Source organism: Muscardinus avellanarius (assembly GCF_963383645.1).
Source record: "Muscardinus avellanarius genome assembly, chromosome: 18".
Classification (NCBI taxonomy): Eukaryota; Metazoa; Chordata; class Mammalia; order Rodentia; family Gliridae; genus Muscardinus; species Muscardinus avellanarius.
This window is the reverse complement of record NC_137804.1, coordinates 24809136-24831422: the sequence shown is the minus strand read 5'-3', so window position 1 is coordinate 24831422 and position 22287 is coordinate 24809136. Positions and strand designations below refer to the sequence as shown.

The 22287-nt window shown below is 40.2% G+C and overlaps 1 protein-coding gene across 25 annotated transcripts in view; it reads left to right on the top strand.

The window, feature by feature from the left end:
* Positions 1 to 22287, top strand: part of SLMAP (sarcolemma associated protein) — a gene marked incomplete at both ends in the record, with an annotated part of 160510 nt that overhangs the window by 111269 nt on the left and 26954 nt on the right. For 22 of the 25 annotated variants that reach the window (XM_080715176.1, XM_080715171.1, XM_080715173.1 and 19 more), the window contains 3 exons: positions 9639 to 9698; positions 16804 to 16884; positions 17153 to 17212. In XM_080715176.1, the coding sequence (XP_080571302.1) occupies positions 9639 to 9698; positions 16804 to 16884; positions 17153 to 17212 (201 nt within the window). Of the gene's footprint in view, positions 1 to 9638; positions 9756 to 16803; positions 16885 to 17152; positions 17213 to 22287 lie in introns of those variants that run through there. The other 3 variants (XM_080715186.1, XM_080715185.1, XM_080715169.1) reach the window with 2 other exon arrangements.

Here is a 22287-nt window from a genome sequence, read left to right as displayed (position 1 = left end):
TGGAAACCCTTCTACCTCCGGGCTACAATCCTAGACTTATTTTTATACTTTTCTTATTTGGAAACAGGGTCTCTTAAGCCAGTACGGCTGGCTTCGAACCTGCGAGATCCTCCGTGATCCTCCTGTCTCCTCCTCCCAAGCGTGGGGATTACAAGCGTGCGCCACCATGCCCGGCGCTGTAAACACTTTTAAAACAGTTTTGGAGCGAGGCGTGGTGGGGCACGCTTGTAATCCCAGCATTTGGGAGGCTGAGACAGAAGAATCTCCATTCGCAGACAGCCTCTCAAATGCTGGGATTAAGAGCATGTGCCACCACGCCTTGCTTCTCATCTTGTGTTTTAAAATTAGAAAGCAAGCCAGGCGTGGTGACGCATACTTGTAATCCCAGTACTTGGGAATCTGAGACGGGGATCAAGCAGGTTCGAAGCCAGCCTCACCTACTTAGTGAGGTTCTCAGCAACTTAGTGAGACTCTGTTTCCAAATAAAATATATATATAAAAAAATAGGTCTGGGAGGGTAGCCCAGAGGTAGAAAGATACTGGTTCCACCCCTAGGGCCTCCCCCCAAAATTAGAAAGCAGATAGTTTAGCCAGGTATGGTGATGCATGTCTATGTTCTGAGTCTGACACATGGATTGCAGGTTCAAGGACAGCCTCAGTAATTTAGGGAGACCCTCAGCAACTTAGTGAGACCCTGTTTCCAAATAAAAGAATAAAAAGAGCTGGGCATGGTGACACAGGCTTGTAATCTCAGTACTTGGGAGGCTGAGACAGGAGGATCACAGGTTTGAGGACAGCCTGAATAAGTAGTGAGACTCTAACCTAATTAGACCCTGTTTCAAAATAAAAATAAAGTAGGGCTAGGATATAGCTTGGTGGTAGAATGTCCTTGGACTCAGTCCCCACTATATGTGTGTGATATGTAGCACACACACACACACACACACACACACACACACACACACACACACGAACTAAAACAGCTGAGAGGATAGCCTGAAGTAGAAATCTCTTGGGTTCAATCCCTAATATAAAGAAAGGATAGTTCACTTCCTTTGGCGGCTTTTTTTTTTTTTTTCCCGATACTGAGGGTGGAACCCGGGGGCACATTCTACCCCCAATCCTATTTATTTATTTATTTATTTATTTATTTATTTATTTAGGTGTTACTGAGGGTGGAACCTAGGGGGTTTGTCTACCTCTGGGCTATACTCCCAGACCTATTTTATACTTTACTTGGAAATAGGGTCTCACTAAATTGCTAAGAGCCTAAGTTACTGAGGCTGGCTTCAAACCTGTGTAATTCTCCTGTCTCAGCCTCCCCGTGCTGGGATTGCAAGTGTGTATCACCATATTTTTTTTCCCCTCTACTCTTTATTTTGAAACAGGGCCTCACTAAGTTGCAGAGGGCCTCACCAAGTAGCTGATGCTGGTTGCAAACCTGTCATCCTTCTGTCTCAGCCTCCCAAGTACTGGGATTACAAGCATGCACCACCATGCCCAGAAGATAAACTTTTTTTGTAATACTGGGGATTGAACCCAGGGGCATGCTACCTCCCCAGCCCTATTTTATTTCAAATTTTGAAACAGGGTCTCACTTAAGTTGCAGAGGGCCTCACTAAGTAGCTGAGGCTGGCTTGCAAACCTGCACTCCTTCTGTCAGCCTCCCAAGTACTGGGGTTACAAGCATGCACCACTACAATCAGCTGAAGATAAGCTTTTAATACCAGGCAAAGAAAATGGACATTGAGCAGATTTAAATATAATCCTTTGCATAATTCCTCAGCTATAAAGTAAGTAATCTGTATAAAAAGAGCTTTAGCACATAAAATCTAGAATTAGCAAATAATTTCAATAAAACTTGCTAAACACTTTTAGCAAAAATTTTCCCTTTAAAGATTCACAACATAAATTTGTTTTAGAAAGAACCCCACATTTGTAATTCCCTGTGTTTGTGTTTTTGTTTTTGTTTTTGGTGCCATCATGGGGATTGAACCCAGGGGCATTTTTTTTTTCCTGCAGTCTTTGGAGTGGAACCCAGGGGCATACTACCTCTGAGCTACAGCCCAGTCTTTTATTTTTTTCTTGCAGTCTTGGAAGTGGAACCCAGCGGCATTCTAACACTGAGCTACACCCCCAGCTTTAATCTTTTATTCTTTATTTTGAAACAGGGTTTCATTGAGTATCAAAGGACCTCACAAGAAGCTGAGGCTGTCTGCGAACTGCGATCCTCCAGTCTCAGCCTCCCAAATGGTGGGATTACAAGCGTGCACCACCACACCCAGCTCTCAGTCCTATTTTTTATTCTTTATTTCAAAATAGAGTTCCACAGCCGGGCGTGGTTGTGCACGCTTGTAATCCCAGTACTTGGGAGGCTGAGACAGGAGGATTGCGCAGGTTCGAAGCCAGCCTCAGCTACTTAGTGAGGCTCTCAGCAGCTTAGTGAGATCCTGTTTCCAAATAAAATAGAAAATAGGTCTGGGAGTGTAGCCCAAAGGTAGAAAGCCCTGGGTTCCATCTCCGGTACCACACACACAAAAAAAGTTTCACGAAGTTGCAGAGGAACTCACTAAGTGAAGCTAGCTGAGAATCTGCTATCTTGTCTCAGCCTCCCAAGTACTGGGATTACAAGTGTGTACGCCACGCCAGGCTTAATGATGGTTTCTGAGCTAACCAGTTATGCATCTCACAGTCCATTTCCTACATGTCCATGCACTCGTTCACTTGATGGACTTGTACACTGAGGAAGAAGATGAAAGATGGAGTGTCCAAGATCACGGAGACCTGCCATCACTTTCTGGCATAGTGAAAGTCAGCGTTCTCCAAATGGCTGCCTCTGCCTTCAGTCCCTCCTGCTGCTGTCTGCCCTGGTAAAGGCAGAGGCATTTAACTGGACACCAGAGAATCTTTGTCTGCTTTCTAGAGGTGAATTTTTTCTCCCTTAGGGGAATGTCCCTTTTGATGAAAGGATTAGCAAGTGCCCTAGAGTGAATTTCGTGGTTTTGTGTTCTTAATCCATATTTACTATTTTTATTACTAGCATTTAGCGAAAGCTTGATTCTCTTAATGTTTCATGTCTTGCTGGAATTTTTCCTGATTTTCACAAAATTATCTCCCTGCTCCCTGCTCCCATTTTGGAATTAAAGTCATTATCTCCGAATACTCCTTTCATTCTTTCCTTCCTGTTAGGGCTTTGCTCTCACATAGAAATTGCCTTATTTGGAGGCATGCCTCAAATGAGCGTTGCTGTGTGACCTAATATTTACTTTTCTTTACTCTCTGAGCTCGGCCTCTCTGAACAGTCTCAGAATTATTCTGATTACATATTCCACTTGAATTTTGTGCATGTGTGAGTACGTGGCACTGGGGATTGGTCCCAGGAACATTCTGCCTCCAAGCTACACCCAAGAAACCAAGCCAGTTTCAATAGAATACTATTATGGAGGATACTGTGATGTGCCACCAAATTCCCCTTAAAAATGTTGAGTACAACAGTAGGAATTCATCAGCAGGCTTGATGTCTGCTTGAGATTGGCACATTTCAGATTGTTGTTCGTGCATGCTGTACTTTCCCCAGCCCTTTTTATTGTCATTCTTGAGTGAAATGGGTTCTCAGTAGGTTTCTGGATCTCTCCCTACATTGCTAAGGCTGTCCGTGAACCTGTGCTCGATCCTCTTGTCTCAGCCTCTCGAGTACTTGGATTACATGCATGTGCTACCACACCCAGCTTTAAAATAGATATTTTTAGCCTTTATCTTTTAAATTTTCATTTCTCTAAGCCAAAGCAATTTATTTATGTCAAAGAATGGAAAACACTTGGTGTGGTTCCTTGCTCACAGTGAGAGGTTTTGTCCCTGGCATAGGAAAACTCTGAGTGTAAACTAGATGTTGCTAATTTTTTCTTTGTTCTTAGTTTGTCCAATCTAGGATATGCTGGAGGGTTGTTTATATCTGTCCTTTTCCCAGTCAGCCAGCTTTGTAACATTTCTACCAGATTTTTTCTAGTATAACTACACATAGGTGCTGGTCTTAAATTCAGGCCACCAGCTGGGTGCGGTGGTGCACACCTATCATCCCAGGATTCGGAAGGTTAGACAGGAGGATCACCAGGTTCAAGGCCAGCCTCCGCGCTTTAGCAAGACTCTCAGCAACTTAGTGATAATCTGTTTCAAAATAAAAGATCTGGAGGTGTACCTCAGAAGCAGAATCCCTCTGCGTCCAATCTGCCCTAGTACCAAAAAAAAAAAAAAAGTTCATGCCATCTGTGTTTGAGTATATAGACTATTTCTATATTCTTGAAATTTTCTATATTTTTTAAAAGATCTGTTTCTATAATTTTGAAATTGGTCTTTTTCATTTCATTTCAATTCATTTGTGAATCTGTGTGTCCTTTATTCCCTCTTTTATTCTTCCTTCCTCTGTTTTAGGACAAATAGTTTCTGGAACTCTATATAAAAAGGCAGGATATCATCCATATCTATCTATCTATCTATCTATCTCTCTCTCTCTCTCTCTCTCTCTCTCTCTCTCTCTCTTTTCTTTTTTTTTTTGGCAGTACTGGGGATGGAACTGAGGGGCATTCTGCCTCTGAGTGGTATCCCTAGCCCTATTTATTATTTTGAGACAAGGGCTCACTGAGTTGCAAAGGGCTTCACTAAGTAGCTGTGAGGCTGTCTGCAAACTGTGATCCTCCTGTCTCAGCTTCCCAAATGCTGGGATTACAAGCATGCACCACCACACCTGGCTTAGAATATCTTCTTTAGGAAGAATTGCTCAACTTGATGTGGTGGTGCACGCTTGTAATCCCAGTACTTGGGAGGCTGAGACAGGAGGATAGCAGGTTCAAAACCAGCCTCAGGAAAAAAAAAAAAAAAAAAAGGCTTAAACTAATTTTATTTTGCTGCAAAAATTAATAGTCTTGTGAACATTTACATTATTAAAAGTGAAACAAGAGCCTTTCCTGTGATGTTATAAAGCTATATTTCTGCTTATGAAGTGCTACACTCTGAAGAGATGCAAGTTGCTGGCTTGCTATTGAACATTAGTTGTAATTTTTTACTTCATTTGTGTCTTGATATTGGTTGTAATATGAATTTATTTGCCATATTTGTCTTTGTGGGGAGTGGGTACTGGGGATTGAACCCAGGGATGTTCTACATTTTAGCTATACCCCTAGACTTTTTCATCTTTTGGTTTAAAATAGAATCTTGCTAAGTTGCTGAAACTGGACTCAAATCTGTAATCCTTCTGTCTAAGCCTCCCAAGTACTGGGATTACAGGAGTGCACCACCAGCCCCAGCCAGTAGGAAGGGATTTGACTGGAAAGAAGAATGTGGAGAGCTTTGGAAGTTGATGGGAAAATTCTGGTCACACAGAAATTTACCTTACAATCCCAGTATTTGGGAGGCAGAGACAGGAGAATTGCAGGTTCAGGACTAGCCTTGGTAACTTGGGAGGACCTTCTTTCAAAATAAAATGTGTGGGGACATAGCTAAGAGGTAGAATGTCCCTATATTCAATCCCCTGATTCAGTCCACAGACTATACTTTGTGTCTTAGGCTCCTTTATGTATGTGATTTTTCACAATAAAAAACATGGTTTAAAAATGGAAGAAAATGGACCTGGCATTGCAAGGGTATTTAGGGCTAATGGAAGCCTTGGATCCCCAGCAGTTTTTGCAGAGTTGATATCTATGGACTCTAGCATGGACTTCATTTAAAGAAAACCCACAGGCCCTTAATGGAGAAAAACATGATTCAATTTGCATTGTGGCATTCATATCCTAGCACTTTGGGAGAGCATCATCATTACACATTGAAGATGTAGAACCTTGAAGCCTCAAGCATCACCTGCATTAATACAGTTTTGTTTTGTTTTTATTTTGTAGTACCAGGGGCATTCTCTCTCCCATCTACACCCCAGCCCTAATTTTTATTCTTCATTTTGAAACAGGGTCTCACTAAGTTGTGGAGGGCCTCACAAGTTGCTGAAGCTGGCCAGGAATCCGGTTTCTCCTGTCTCACTTCCCAAGTACTGGGATTACAAGTGTGCGCCACCACGCCTGGCTCATTAATAGTGTTTGTTTTTTGTTTGTTTATTTGTTTGTTTGTGTAGTAACTGAGAATGGAAACCATGGGCATTCATCCTCTAAGCTACACCCCACACTCTATTTTTTTTTTTTATTCTTTATTTTGAAACAAGGTCTCACTAAGTTGCAGAGGGCATCACTGAGTAGCTGAGACTGACAGCGAAACCTTGATCTTCCTGTCTCTACCTCTCAAATACTGGGATTACAAGCATGCACCACCATGCCTGGTTTAATACAGTTGTTAAATATCCCTTCCTCTAATTTCTCAATGTCCTTGGCTGTTAGAGTCTTTCATATTGCTTATGTTCCTTTAGATGTGGTGCTTTACAAAAAATATGTGTTCTATGACCGTGTGTTTTTTATTGGTATAGAAGCATATATTTGGCATGGTAAATTTGGAATTAGGTCTTTTATTTTAGTCAATAAAAATTTAAATCCATGATATGAAAATGAGGACTAAGTGTTAAAAATATTGGCGATTATAGAATCGATACTTAATATAAACAAGGACATGAGTTCAATTCTTAGCAGTGTGTGTGTGTGTGTGTGTGTGTGTGTGTGTTAGAGAAAAGAGCCCTCAACCTGAAAGCTGATGGTCTTTATTCTATCTCTGTCTTTTACAAGCTATATGATAATGGGGAAATTCAGTTAAACTCTCTAAACCTAAACTTTATTATCTGCAGAGTAAACCCTCACAAGAATGTTGTGAAGTTCAAATCAAATAATGAATATAAAAAGACAGTAAGCCAGGCATGGTAGCGCATGCTTGTAATCCCTGCACTTGGGAGGCAGAGCAGGAGGATCACACAGGTTCGAAGCCAGCCTCACTGGCTTAAGAGAACCTGCTTCAAATTAAAATATAAAAATAGGTCTGGGAGTGTAGCCTGGAAGGGTTCCATCCCCAGTACCACCAAAAAAAAAAAAAAAAAAAGACAATAAGATATTCGATATTGATGCAGGGTCGTGTGACATAGTTACAAATCATTTTCCCATCTCTTTGGCCTGGTGTCTGATTTAAACATACTTCAAAAGCATGTCCCATGTCCAGGCTGGACACATGAATGCTAATTTTTTTCCTGAGTACCTAGAATACTGTCATGTGCTAGTTCTAAGGAGAAAGATTATAAATTTCCATAAAATGATGATTTGTCATTGATAACCTTTTAAAGCAGTTAAGGATTGCAACATACGAGTGTTTAGAATATTCATTTACTAGCCGGGTGTGGTGGTGCACGCTTGTAATCCCAGCATTCGGGAGGCTGAGACCAGAGGATTGCTGTTCGCGGACAGCCTCAGCTAGTGAGGCCTTCTGCAACTCAGTGAGACCCGGTTTCAAAATAAAGAATAAAAAATAGGGCAGGGGGTGTAGCTCGGAGGTAGAATGCCCCTGGGTTCCATCTCCAGACCCGAAAAAAAAAGAAAATTCATTTACTAAGTTGTGACCAACATTTCTTATATGAAAAAACATGGAGCAAAAATATTCACAATGAATCCCACATAGTAAGATCAAGTATTGTTTTAGTTATATGGTATGTTTAAATGTATGGGTAGTTGCCGGGTATGATGGCACATGCTTGTAAACCCAGTACTTGGGAGGCTGAGACAGGAGGATGGCAGGTTTGCAGCCAGCCTCAGCTACTTAGGCCCTCTGCAGGTTAGTGAGACCCTGTTTCAAAATAAAGAATAAAAAATCAGTCTAGGTGTATAGCTCAGAGGTAAAATTCCCCTGGGCTCAGACCCCAGTACCAAAGTTGAATGAATGAGTAAATGAATAAATGCGTGTGTGATATCTGGGCATGGTGGTGCATACTTGCAATCCCAATACTTGGAAGACTGAGACAGGAGAAATCGGGTTCACGGCCAGCCTCAGGTACTGTGAGGCCCTCCACAATTTAATGAGACCCTGTTTCAATACTCATTTCAGCCTCCCGAATGCTGGGATTACCAGCGTGTACCACCACGCTTGGCAAGAAGCACCTTTTTAAAAGTGTAATTAAAGCCAGGTGTGGTGCCAGGCTTGTAATCCCTGTACTTGGGAAGCTAAGACAAGAGGGTCACGGGTTCACGGCCAGTCTCAGCCTCTTAGCGAGGTCCTCTGCAACTTGGTCAGATCCTATTTCAAAAAAGAATTAAAAATAGGGCTGGGGATGTAGCTCAGAGGTAGAATGCCCCAGGGTTCTCTCTGTAATTATTCTCTTCAGAAAGATAAAAGTTTCATGGAATAAAGTAGGCCAGAGGACAAGTGGGACAGCTTACTTTTTATATCTTGTAGAACTCGTGCTTTTTTTTTTTTTTTTTTTTTGGTACTGGGGATTGAATTCAGGGGCATTCTATATCTGATGTATACCCTCACCCTCTTTATTTTATTTATTTATTTTTGTGTGGTACTAAGAATTGAACACAGGGGCATTCTACCTCTAAGCTGTACTCTGAGCCCTATTTTATTTTCTTATTTTGAAACAGGATCTCACTAAATTGCTGAGGCTAATCTCAAACCTGCAATCTTCCTGTCTTATCCTTCCAAGTACTGAGATTACAGGCATGTGCTACCACACCCAGCTCCTGTTTTATTTATTTATTCATTTGTTTGTTTGTTTGTTTGTTTGTTTGTTTTGAGGTACTGGGGGTTGAGCCCCAGGACATTCTGTCTCCAGGCTATACCCTCAACCCTATTTTTCGTTCTTTATTTTGAAACAGGGCCTCACTAAGTTGCTGGGGCTGGCCTCTGACCTGTGGCCCTCCTGTCTTAGCTTCCCAAGCACTGTGATTATAGACATGCACCTGACTGCCTTTTAAAATTGCCCAAATCTGTTACTTTGACTTTTTGTTTTTAGAAGGCAGGGACAAATAGTTCATAAGAATTGAAGTTTATAATGATCTTTAAGTGGTTTTAGTGACTAAGTGATGGGTGGGGAATAAGTTGAAGCCAAGTGAAGACAAACAACTAGAAAATTATTTCATATACTGCAAAAAACCTGAAGGAGACCCACTGGCATGCAGGATTAAAGAAAGGCATGTTCAGATAGATACTGTCCTCTGCAGACAGAATAGTATGCACTCACAGAGGGTCCTTCATAAAGTGCATGTTTACTTATTTTTAAGTAGTTAGCTCTTCTAAAAGTTTTTATTTTTCTGTAGCATGTTATATAGACATCTCTACTAAATTGTGTCAGGAGGGAATTATTTCTTGTCTAAATAAGAAACCTCTCAGCACTCCTTTATTTCAACTTAACATCTTTGATTTAAAGAAGATTGCATTTGTTTCCTCTGATTTCCTCATAGAAAGGCCTAGACTTATTTTAAGAAAAGGTGAAATCTAATGAAAACAAAAGGCAGATGTCTCCCGGCCCCGGTTTCTACTTAACCTGATTGCTCTGCCGTAGTTCCAGTTCTCTTAGTTCCCCTTCCAGGGTCAAGATTTTGTTCAAGCTTGGTCATAGGAGTGATGTTCTCATCTTTAAATTTGGTCATGGAATGTGTTACACTGCCCTGCTCGGGGAAGCGCAGCGGGGTTTGGGCTTGGATAGTAACATTTATTTTCTTTGGCAGAGAAGCTGATCGTGGAGGGGCATCTAACCAAAGTGGTAGAAGAAACAAAGCTTTCAAAAGGTTTGTTGTTTTCTGGTTTTTCTATGTCTTTTATAGTTCTTTTAGATACTAAGATTAGTATAAATTCTCAAGGTCAATTTATTTCTTACTGCTCACAAAATGGCAATCCAGTAATGATATCAGATATATAAAATAGTTGGATTTCGGTTTTAAGAAAGAGATCTTTATTGGAAAGTTTCTATTAAAGTGAGCCTTTGTTTGTGATTTTTTGAAAGTTAATGCTTGTTACAAGTTTTTTGAGCATTAAGGTTTTGTTATGTCTCACCTTCAAGTCTTATTTTCAGCTTTGATCTCAAATTTTTAATCAAACATAAAATCTTTTGTGATAGTGAAGAATGTGACTTCATATTGGGGCTATAGTAGCTTTAAAATTTTTTATACTTAATTTGTCCTTAACTTTTAATATCTTAGTTTGATTTAAAGTAATGATCATCTTTTGTTTTATAATGAATAGTACAGCAGTTGCCCAAAATACTTTGTTAATTCTTTAGGTTTCAGATGTCAGATGTAGACAAGAAGGTGGGTTTTGAAGTATATTGTGGAGTCACTTTTATGCATAGAGAAATAAATCTAGTGGGGTGTCTCATCGACACAGGACTCTATTCAGACTTTTCCAGTTTAAAATATAAACCTAGATTCACAATCCTTTGGGTCAGTTAAAACAATGAATGATAAAAGTTTGGAATACTTAATTTAGTACATTACGTTTTGTTAAAGTAATGATTGATTTGGTTTGTAAAATGTGTAAATTATTTCAAATATCTGGTTGCTTCTATTATGAAATTTTGTGCACAGCTGTTGCCATATTTGGGGAAAAAATGCATAGAATACGCATCACTAATATTGTTCTGGCAAACAAGCATTAGGTTTTAGAATAGTGAACTATTTTTAGTACACTTTGCAATTTATTTCATCTTATTAAAGTGAGCTGAGAGCAGACTTTAAAATAGCTTTTACCTCACCACCTAAGTACCTATCAGATTATTTTGTTGAGTAGCCAGCGCTTTGAAATGGAAGCTAAGCCTTAGGGGGGAGGGGAAATCAGCGCTTCTTTACAGAAGCATCCTGCAACCTTAGTACTTCAGTTTAGTGTATTCTGAGTTAAAATATATTTGCTTAGCCGGGCGTGGTGGCGCACGCTTGTAATCCCCGCGCTTGGGAGGCTGAGACAGGAGGATCGCGCAGGTTCGAAGCCAGCCTCAGCTGCTTAGTGAGGCTCTCAGCAACTTAGTGAGACCCTGTTTCCAAAAATATATATTTTAAAAAATGGGTCTGGGAGTATAGCCCGGAGGTAGTAGAAAGCCTCTGGGTTCCACCCCCAGTACCACCAAAATATATATATATATATATGTATATATGTATATATATATATATATACATACATACATATATATATATATTTGCTTGAGATTATGTGGTGTCATGATTGAAAAACATTTGTACAATATTACTGATATTCTTATTAAATCTGGCTATAAAATATGCAGTAAAAGTTTCAAAGACATAGTTTGTCATCCAGCAGTTCCACTTTTGAATTTTATCTTAAGGAACAAATTGGACAAATAATGCAAGGATATTTTTCTCAGTGTTGTTTAAAAATAGAAAAGGAAAGAAAGCATAAGTATCCAATAGTGACATATGTTAAATAAATTAAGACAACTCCAGGCTGTCATACTGTTTTTCCTTTAAGAATAATATAATTCAGCCGGGTATGGTGGTGCATGCTTATAATCCCAGTACTTGGGAGGATGAGACAGGAGGATCGGTTTTGTGGCCAAACTCAGCTACTTAGTGAGGCCCTCTGCAACTTAGTGAGACCCTGTTTCAAAATAAAGAATAGAGAATCAGGATGGAGGTATAGCTCAGATGTAGAATGCCTCTGGGTTATATCTCCAGCACCATACATAAAATAAAGAATAATTTAAAAAGAATAATATAACTCATCTTTTTTTTCTTCTTCTTCTTCTTTTGAGGCACTGAGGATGGAACCCAGGGGCATTCTACTATTTTTTTTTTTTTTAATTGTGAGTGGGGGGTACTGGGGGTGGAACCCAGGTTTCTACCTCCGGGCTATACTCCCAAACCTATTTTATACTTTATTTGGAAACAGGGTCTCACTAAGTGGCTGAGAGCCTCACTAAGTAGCTGAGGCTGGCTTCGAACCTGTGCGATCCTCCTGTCTCCGCCTCCCAAGCGCGGGGATTACAAGTGTGCGCCACCACACCCGGCTCTACTGTTTTGAAACAGGGTCTCACCGAGCCTCAGGGGCTCACTTTAGGGCCTCACTAAGCAGCCGAGGCAGTTCACAAACCATGGTCTCAGCCTCCCAAGTACTGGAATTACGACTGTGTGCCACCATGCCTGGCTGGCTTGTTATTAATCTTAAAAGATGAATTATGCTGGGCGTGGTGGCGCACGCTTGTAATCCCCGTATTTGGGGAGCTGAAACAGGAGGATCGCAGTTCACGGACAGCCTCGGCTACTACTTTGTGAGGCCCTTTGCAACTCAGTGAGACCCTGTTTCAATATAAAGAATACAAAATAGGCCTGCGGTATAGCTCGGAGGTAGAATGCCTCTGGGTTCCAACCCCAGTACCGCAAAAAAAAAAAAAAAAAAAAAAATTAATATCAAAGCAGGAAGTGGTGATGCATACCTGTGATCCCAGTATTTGGGTACTTGGGAGGCTGAGAAAGGAGGATTGCAGGTTCAAGGCCACCTCCAGAAACGTAGCAAGACCCTCAGCAACTGGGCAAGAACTTGTTTCAAAATAAAAAATAGAACAGTGCTGGGGTTGTATCTTGGAGACAGAACGTCCCTGGGTTCAATCTCAGTGCCCAAAATTAAGAAATGAAAGTAATAATACAAGTATCAGTTGTGTATACTCAGGGATTTCTTTAGTCAGTAGTCAACATTTTGTTACCACTTCTTACAATGCTATATCCTTATAACAAACTTAGATGAATAAAGTACATTTATATTTTAAATATTTTCATCTGACTATATAAACTTTTCTTTTAAAGTAGCTAAATTGTCCCTTTTCTTTTTTTGTTTTTGTTTTTTTTTTTTGGTGGTACTGGGGTTCCTGGAAGCCCTTCTACCTCCGGGCTACACTCCCAGACCTATTTTTACATTTTTATTTGGAAACAGGGTCTCCTAAGCCAGCGCACGCAGCTGGCTTCGAACCTGCATGATCCTCCTGTCTCTGCCTCCCAAGCGCGGGGATTACAAGCGTGCGCCACCACGCCCGGCCTAAATTGTCCCTTTTCTAACAAAATGCTCTCATTGGTGGTATCTTCGCCTCTCAAGCATTGGTATTACACCTTGCATCCCCATGCCAGGCTTCTAATGAGATCTGGGGTGGAACCCCACCTTGTTCTGCTTCCTAGCTACATCCCCAGCCGTTTTTATATTTTTATTTTGAAACAGGATTATGCTAATTACAGAGGGTCGCACTGAGTTTGCTGAGACTGGCTGGGAATTTGCAGTCCTCTTGTCTCAGCCTCCCAAGGTTTCTTCTAAGACAAAAGAATATTTTTGAAAATACACTCCTAGCTTTACTTCAGTAATGTCAAGGTCATAAAATTGAGTTGAGTGTGGTGCACACCTGTGAGCCAGTATTTGGAAGTCTGAGACAGGAGGATCACAGGTTCAAGGACAGCCTTAGGAAGTAGTGACACTCATCAGCATAGCAAGACTCTGTTTCAAAATAAAAATAAAAAGGGCTAGGGTTGTAGCTTGGGGGTAGAATTCCCTGTGTTCAATCCTCAGTACCACAATAAAATGAAAATTTAAAAAGCCAAAAACATTAAAATCAAGGGAAATCATTTTCCTGTTTTTCCTTTTAGTTCCTCCAGAATGTTTCTTTTTCTGTCTGTAAATAGAGATTCATTCTCTGAGTACTGGCCTATCTTATTTGAGAGTATAACTTTGTGATCAAAACTAGAACATTCAGGAATGTTTGGTGATAGCCTTGACTGCAAATGTAGCAAGTGAGAAAAGAAGCACGATTTCTTGCAATTCATCACACATTTCACAAGTTAAGCCACGAACTCTGTGGGTGTTCTTAAATAGAATAGCCTTAACAGGTTAACAGTTTAATATTAAGTATTGTGACAGCGATAATGGTTTCAGATGTATTTCTAATTTCTTTCAAAATGAAAATATTTATGAATTTAGTTGATTATAAAATAATATGTAGGCCAAGTATGATGGCACATGTTTGTAATCCCAGTATTTGGGAGGCTGAGACAGGAGGATCATGGTACGCGGACAGCCTCAGCTACTTAGTGAGGCTCTCAGCAACTTACTGAGACCCTGTTTCAAAATAAAGAATAAAAAATAGCCAGGCATGGTGGCTCACGCTTGTAATCCCAGTAAGTACTTGGGAGGCTGAGACAGTACTTGGACTGGGGGTATAGCTCAGAGGTCGAATGCCCTTGGGTTCAATCCCCAGTACTACAAAAAATAAAAATAAAATAAAGAATAGGGCTGGGAGCTGGGTACGGGGGCACACACTTGTAATCCCAGCATTCGAGAGGCTGAGACAAGAGGATCGCGATTCACAGACAGCCTCGGCCACTTAATGAGGCCCTTTGCAACTCAGTGAAACCCTGATTCAAAATAAAAAATAAAAATTAGGGCTGGGGGTACAGCTCAGAGGTAGAATGTCCCTGAGTTCCATTCCCAAAACCATAAATAAATACATAAATAAATAGCAATATATATATATATTCACTACAAAATTGTCAAATAATGTATGATACTGTGAAATTAATAATTGTCACCCTGAACCTACCTGCATGGGTTATATTCTACATAGTGCTCTTTTATTTAATAGTAGCAAGTATATCGTGAATATTTTTCATTCCATAATATAGACATTTCATTTTCCCATAATGAATAATATTGTAACATATTGCAATATTTCCCATAATAAAATTGCATTTGCCATACATATTCTGTTATTTTCTTAGAAAAAGTGCTAAAAATGGGTTTGCACATTTTAAAAAGAAATGTTTTTTCCTGCAGCACTGGGGATTGAACCCAGTCGGGTTTTAACTATTTTGTTTGATTTTTAAAACAGAGTCTCTCTATTACCACAGGCTGGCCTCAAACCTGAAGTCTTATTCTCTCAGCCTCCCAAGGACGGGGAGTATAGGCGTAGACTACCATGCCCATCTTGCACATTTTAGATTTTGAGATATATTGCCACAAATAGTACAAACACATAACATTACAAAAAGCAATTATCCTTAGTGAGTTTATAATCTCACTAGGGAAATAAGATATATACACAGAATGATATGAAATATTGTGATTAATTGCAAATAAGCAAATAAGACACAAAATATGTAATAAAAAGGAGCAGGATAGAGCCAGGCATGGTGGCACACGCTTGTTAATCCCAGCATTCGGGAGGCTGAGACCGGAGGATTGCGGTTCGCGGACAGCCTTAGCTGCTTAGTGAGGCCCTCTGCAACTCAGTGAAATCCTGTTTCAAACTAAAGAATAAAAAATAGGGCAGGGGTGTAATTCGAAGGTCAAATGCCCCTGGGTTCCATCCTTAAACCCCCCCAATAAAAGGAGCAGGATAAACTGGGCATGGTGGCGCACCCTTGTAATTCCAGCATTTGGGAGGCTGAAACAGGAAGATCGCAGTTCGCAGACAGTCTCAGCCTACTTAGTGAGGCCCTTTGCAACTCAGTGAGACCCTGTTTCAAAATAAAAAGAATAAAAAAATAAGGCTGGGGGTGTTGCTCAGAGGTAGAATGCTCCTGGGTTCCATCCCCAGTACCAGCAAAAAAAAAAAAAAAAAAAAAAAAAGGAGCAGGATACTGGAGAAATTAAAACCTCCTTAGAGGTAATGGGGTTTAAGCTATATTTTAAAGAATGAATAGAGTTGGGCATGGTGGCACTCACAATAAATACTCCCAATACTTAGGAGGCTGAGACAGGAGGATCACAGGTTCAAAGCCAGCCATAACAGCTTAGTGAGGCTCTCAGCAACTTACCAAGACCCTGTTTCCAAATAAGAAAAAAATGAGGTTTAGGATGTAGCTTGGAGGTGATTTCTCTGGGTTTAATCTCCAGTATCAAAAGAGAGAATAAATAGCCCAGGGAGAGAGAATGGCTGTTCATGATGGAGAAGTAGACACTCAACAAAGAATCACAGGCTATTCGTGCTGCTTGTGCCCTAGCCCTAAGAAGAAACTGGCTCAACTAAAGAGAGCTCTTGTGGGAATTGACGCAGGGACCAGACCACGGCTAAGTCCTGCAATGTGAGGCTTGCTTGAGGCTTTGTGGAGAATGGGGAGATGCTACAGGATTTTTGTTAGAGAAATTGCTTTCTTTTCAAATGCTGTCCTAAAGAATATCATACTATATGCAGATATGCCATTGTAATTGACGATCTGGAGCTGAATTAATTGTCTGTCAACTTTAATAGACTATTGGCCCCTAACTGGAATCTCTGAGAACAGTTAGTTGAAAACTAAAGTAGTATGTTTCCCTTGGACCTGGCAGAATATCTCTTTCAAATAACATAAAAAGATTTTTTTCACTGTGATTCAGATATAATTACAGGATTTTTTTTTTAGAAATAGGCTATTAATTTTCTTATTTTAAATGATGCTCCTAAAACAAATCATTTTGTACAGTTTTATTTGTGATTATGAGTCTTATTAGGGCAGCTGTCCAGCTAGTGTTTTTATGTAATGAACCTTTTCCTTTCATCCTTTTCATACAATGTCCGCATTGTCCTAGGAATTTGGCTATATTTGTTGCAGTTCTCTGAATACTTAAGCAAAGTTTGCTTCATTTTTATCTCCAGTTGGCAGCTGGTCAGACAGCCTTGAACAGAAAATCCCAGCCCTCTGCATAGCAGGCACAATCCACTTTGTAATTCACTCTGAGCTACGTGCAGTAGCCAGCGTTCCATTTTGGACTCCGGTAGTGACAGAGTAAGACGTTCAGTGACCTCAATTAAGTTGAAATGATTTGAATAGCAGTGGGTTTTGAACCTTGATAGCTAAAAACAGTTTTCTTAATGTAAGGTATTTGATTATAACAAGATTTTTACTTTTTTTTTTTTCTTTTTCTTGGTAGAAAACCAGGCAAGAGCAAAGGAATCTGACTTATCAGATACTCTGAGTCCAAGCAAGGAAAAAAGCAGTGACGACACTACAGGTGAGTTTTTAACCTAATGACTTCAAATCTATAGATATTATTGGCAATTTAAGTACATATATTAATTTGAATGAAGATTTCAAAGTTTGTGTTTAGGGAACAATCAGTGCTTTTATCAAGTCACTCCCTTGAATCTTGTATATTTTGTTAAAACTGCTTTCAACTATCCAAATACAATAGCTGTGTAAATTCTAGTTATCTTAATAAGAACGGGTTGCTGATGGATACGAGTATTACCTATAATTATCTTTCCCCCCCTCTTCTATAGACGCCCAAATGGATGAGCAAGACCTAAATGAACCTCTTGCGAAAGTTTCGCTGTTAAAAGGTACTTTAACATATTTTTATGACATTTTAAGCCAGGGCATCAGATTCACCCTTTGCCACAAAATCTGTTCCATGTATTGTGTGAAATTTTTAAGTTTTACTTAAGAGAAATAGATTTTGTAAAGTAGTAGAAATTAAATTTAAAGTGTTGATGTTGGTGCCCAATGCTTAAATATATATTTAAGCCAGGCATGGTGGTGCAGGCCTGTGATTCTAGTACTTGGGAGGCTAAGGCAGGAGTTTCATGGGTTCAAGGCAGCCTCAGCAACTTGGTGAGACCCTGTTTCAAATTTTTTTAAATGGCTGGGGTTGTTTCTCTGAGGTAGAATGCCCCTGGGTTCAATCTGTAGTGCCCCCTCCCCAATTTATATACATAAATTATAAAATAATGTGAATCAATTCAGATGTATTAAGTGGTACAATATGAAATGCAGCTTTTTTTTTTTTTTTTTGTGGTACTGAAGATGGAACCCAGGGGACTTCTACCTCTGACCTACACCCCCAGCCCTGGTTTTTATTCTTTATTTTGAAACCGTGTCTCACTAAGTTGCAGAGGGCCTCATGAAGTACCTGAGACTGGCCGTGAACCTGCAATCTTCCTAACTCAGCCTCCCAAGTACTGGGATTATAAGTATGCACCACCATGCCTGACTCTGCAGCTCTGATGGGAACTTATTATCTCTTTTAACATAATTAGGAAATTGAAAATCTTAACTTTTTAGAAAAAAATATCACCGGTTTGCTATAATTATATGGTAACTATATAAAGTTACCAATTTTCTTATTTTCCTCCAATAAATATCCCAGTTCTTGGGGCACTTGTCAAGAAATTTGGAGCTGAACCAGGCGTGGTGGGGCACATTTGTAATCCCAGTACTTGGCAGGCTGCCCAGTACCACGAAGGGGGGGGGGGTCTGAGCCCTTCTACTTGTTCACAGATATTTATAAAGAGTAGATTTATTTCTTGATATTTACTTATTTAGAATAAAACGGATAGGAAATGAGTGTTGATGAAGCTATAGAAAGTGAGTTGGAGTGGCTTACTGATAAACCTATGAGTGTCCGCATTTAATCTCTTTCATACTGCCTTATTGTACACAAAAGTTGACATGTAAGTTCAGCCCAGTGTGTGAAACATGTCGGTAGTGATAGACTTTAGACCAGAACAGCAGTAGTAGCCCATCCAAGTTTCTGTTCGTAGAAATAGCTATTGTTCTGGCCAGGGTATTAAGGAATATTAAAGTTTCAGACCCCCAAACTATTTAAAATTTTAAATTATTAAAAATTAAGTCAGTCTATAACGACATAAAGGAGTATCATTCAGTTAGAAGCAGGTGTATTTTAGAAGAGTTTGCAAGAAATAATCACCATTATCCCAAATAGTGATTATAAGAATGTTATAAAATTTTAAAACTGATTAATTCACTGGTAGCTATCGCAGACATTTGGGTCATGCTTGATTTTGTGTTTATGCTTTATATTTTATATAATTAGCTTCAGTAGCCAGATAGAATTTTCTCTTAAAAGGAAGAGTGGCTGGGCGTGGTGATGCACACTTGTAATCCCAGTACTTGGGAGGCTGAGACAGGTTTGCAGCCAGCCTCAGCTACTTAATGGCCCTCCGTAATTTAGTGAGACTCTGTTTCAAAATAAAGAATTAAAAAAAAAAAAACAGTGCTGGGAGTGTATCTCAGAGGTAAAATTCCCCTGCATTCAATACCATTAAAAAAAAAAAAGAGGAAGCCGGGCTTGGTGGTTCACACTTGTAATCTCAGCACTTTGGAGACTGAGACAAGGAGGATCACAGTTTCAAGGACAGCCTCAGCAAATAGTAAGGCTCTCAACAACTTAAACCCTGTTTCAAAATAAAAATAAAATAGAGCTGGGGGTGTAGGTCAGAAGTAGAATGCCCCTGAGTTCAATCCCCAATTCCACAAAAATAAAAAATGAAAAAAAGGAAGAGTATAGCCAGGTGTGGTGATACATACCTGTAATCCCAGTACTTGGAAGGCTGAGATAGGAGGACCACAGGTTCGGGTCCAGCTTTACCAACTTAGTGAGATCATGTGTCAAAATTAAAAAAAAAAAAATCAAGCATGGTGGTGTACACTCGAGGACGGCCTCAGTAAGTAGTGAGACTCATCAACCTAGCGAGACTCTGTTTCAAAAATAAAATGAAATAAAAGACAGGCAGACAAGGGAAAGGAAGAGAAAAAGAAGGGATGGAAGGAGGGAGGAAGGAAGGGAAAGACTGTGAGCCAGGCATGGTGGCACATGCCTATAATCCCAGTACTTGGGAGGCTGAGACAGGAGGATCGCAGGTATATAAGTAATCCATTTATTTTCCTCATTGAAACACTATGCCTGACTTCCTGAGCCATTGTTTTCCAATCCTATTTTCTTAAAATAAAAAAAAATCTTTTGAGCCAAGCTTGGTGGCACATGCTTGTAATCCCAGCATTTGGGAGGCTAAGACTGGAGGATCGCGGTTTGCGGACGGCCTCAGCTACTTAGTGAGGCCTTCCGCAACTTAATGAGACCCTGTTTCAAAATAAAGAATAAAAAAATAGGGCAGGAGATGAAGCTTGGAGGTCAAATGCCCCTGGGTTCCATCCACAGACCTGCATAAATAAATAAATAAATAAATAAATAAATAAATAAATAAACAAACAAACAAACTAACTAACTAACTAACTAAAAAATAGGGCTGGGAGTGTAGCTCAGAGGTATAATACCCCTGGGTTCCATTCCCAGTACTGCAAAAAAAAAAAAAAAATTTTTTTTTAAATGATCATGTACTACTACTCTTCATGTTAGTCATTGAGGATTTTAAAAAGAATCCAAAGTATATTAAACAGTCATCATGAGATATAAATAAAATGAGGATAGTAGCAGTACCTTTTTCCTGATATATTAATTATTTCAATCAGTTTATGACTTTTTTTTTTCCTGGTCCTGGGGAATTAACCCAGGGATACTCTTATCAATGAACTACATCTCCAGCCCCTTTTATTATCTATCTATCTATCTATCTAATCTGTGGTACCAGGGATTAAACCTAGAGGTTTTCTGCCTCTGATCTAATTTTTGCTTTGAAATGGTCTCACTAGGTTTCTGAGAGTCTCCCTGAGTTGCTAAGGCTGGACTTGAACCTACAATCCTTCTGTCTCAGCCTCCCAATTACTGGGATTACAGGCATGTACCACCACACGCATATATATAATTTTTGTGTGTGTGGTACTGGGGATGGAACCCAGGGGCATTCTACCTTCAAGCTACACCCTCAGCCCTATGTATTTTGAAACAGGGTCTCACTGAGTTGCAAAGGCCCTCACTAATAATTGAGGCTGGCTGGGAACCTGTGATCCTCCTGTTTTAGCCTCCCAAATGCTGGAATTCCAAGTGTGCCACCACACCTAGTTCCAGCTATATTTTTTAATTTTGAGACAGTATCTCACTAAGTAGTCGAGGCTTTTTTTTTTTTTTTTGGTGGTGGTGGTGGTGGTGGTGGTACTGTGGATGGAACCCAGGGGCCTTCTACCTTCAGGCTACACTCCCAGACCTATTATATATTTTATTTGGAAACAGAGTCTCTTAAGCCAGCTGAGGCTGGCTTCGAACCTGCGTGATCCTCCTGTCTCAGCCTCCCAAGCTCAGGGATTACAAGCGTGCGCCACCACGCCTGGCAGTAGTCTAGGCTTTGAACTTACAGATCCTCCTACCTCAGCCTGTTGAGTAGCTGGGATCACAGGGATTTACCACTGCAGGTATTTATGCCTCTTTTGAAAGAGAGTTGAAGAGTGGATCAAACCATAGGTTTCTATATGCTCAAAATCATCTCTTCCCTTCCTCCACAAAAAAATTAACAGAATTCAAGCCATGCATGATTGTGCACACCTGTCATTTTAGCAACTCTGGAAGCTGAAGAATGCGTATCACAAGTTTACGGCCAGCCTGGGCAACTTAGCATCTTGAAAGTAAAATAAAAAGAGTTGGGGATGTAGCTCCATGGTAGACCACTTGCCTACCATATGCTAGGCCCTGGGTTCAACCCCTAGTATTGCAAAAAAAGGAAGAGAAAAAACAAAAATGAAACAAGAAGGATTCCGTCCAAATAATATCTAACACAAGTTTGCAATGGTTGCAAAGTCTGATAAGACTGTCCTTGGAATTTGACGAGTTTGTTTTCAAACTGGTGATAAAAGAGTTTATTGTAAATTTTTAAAACTTCTTATCATCCTGATACCTCAACATTCCCACTAACAGCTATTGAAAACCCTTCCCAGGCAACCAGGTGCACTAGTTTGCAAAGGCTGATTCCTGCCCTTTCCATCTCATACCTTGTGCTTGTGTGCACGCCCTGACTGCTAGGAAACGTGCCCTTAGGTCCTCAGTGTTGGCTGTCCGCTTGGTTGGGTCCACTGGTAGGAGCTTCTCTCACGACCTCTTGTGTGGCATACCATGAGCCCTCCTGTTTTATATTCCTCTCCAAGTGTAATTTCCAAAACTGTGGAGTGGTTCTTAAAGATCGCCCAGCCAGGCCTGGAGACACACGCCTGTAGTCCCAGTACTTGGAAGACTGAGAACAGGATTGCAGATCCTTTTTCAAAATAAACAAAAGCCAGGCGTGGTGGCACATGCTTGCCTCAGCTACTTAGGCCCTTTGCAACTCAGTGAGAAATAAAGAATAAAAAAAATAAATAGGGCTGAGGGTGTCGCTCCGAGGTAGAATGTCCCAGTACCACAAAAAAATAATAATGATAATAATTAGTAAAAAAAAATAAAAGGGAAGCTGGGCGTGGTGGTGCACGCTTGTAATCCCAGCATTTGGGAGGCTGAGACTGGAGGATCACGGTTCGCAGACAGCCTCAGCTACTTAGTGTGAGGCCCTCTGCAACTAACTCAGTGAGACCCTGTTTCAAAATAAAGAATAAAAAATTGGGCAGGGGTTGTAGCTTGGAGGTCAAATGCCTCTGGGTTCCATCCCCAGACCCGCTAAATAAATAAATAAATAGGGATATGGATGTGGCTGAATATGAATCCTGGGTTCAGCCTCCAGTACCAACACACACACAC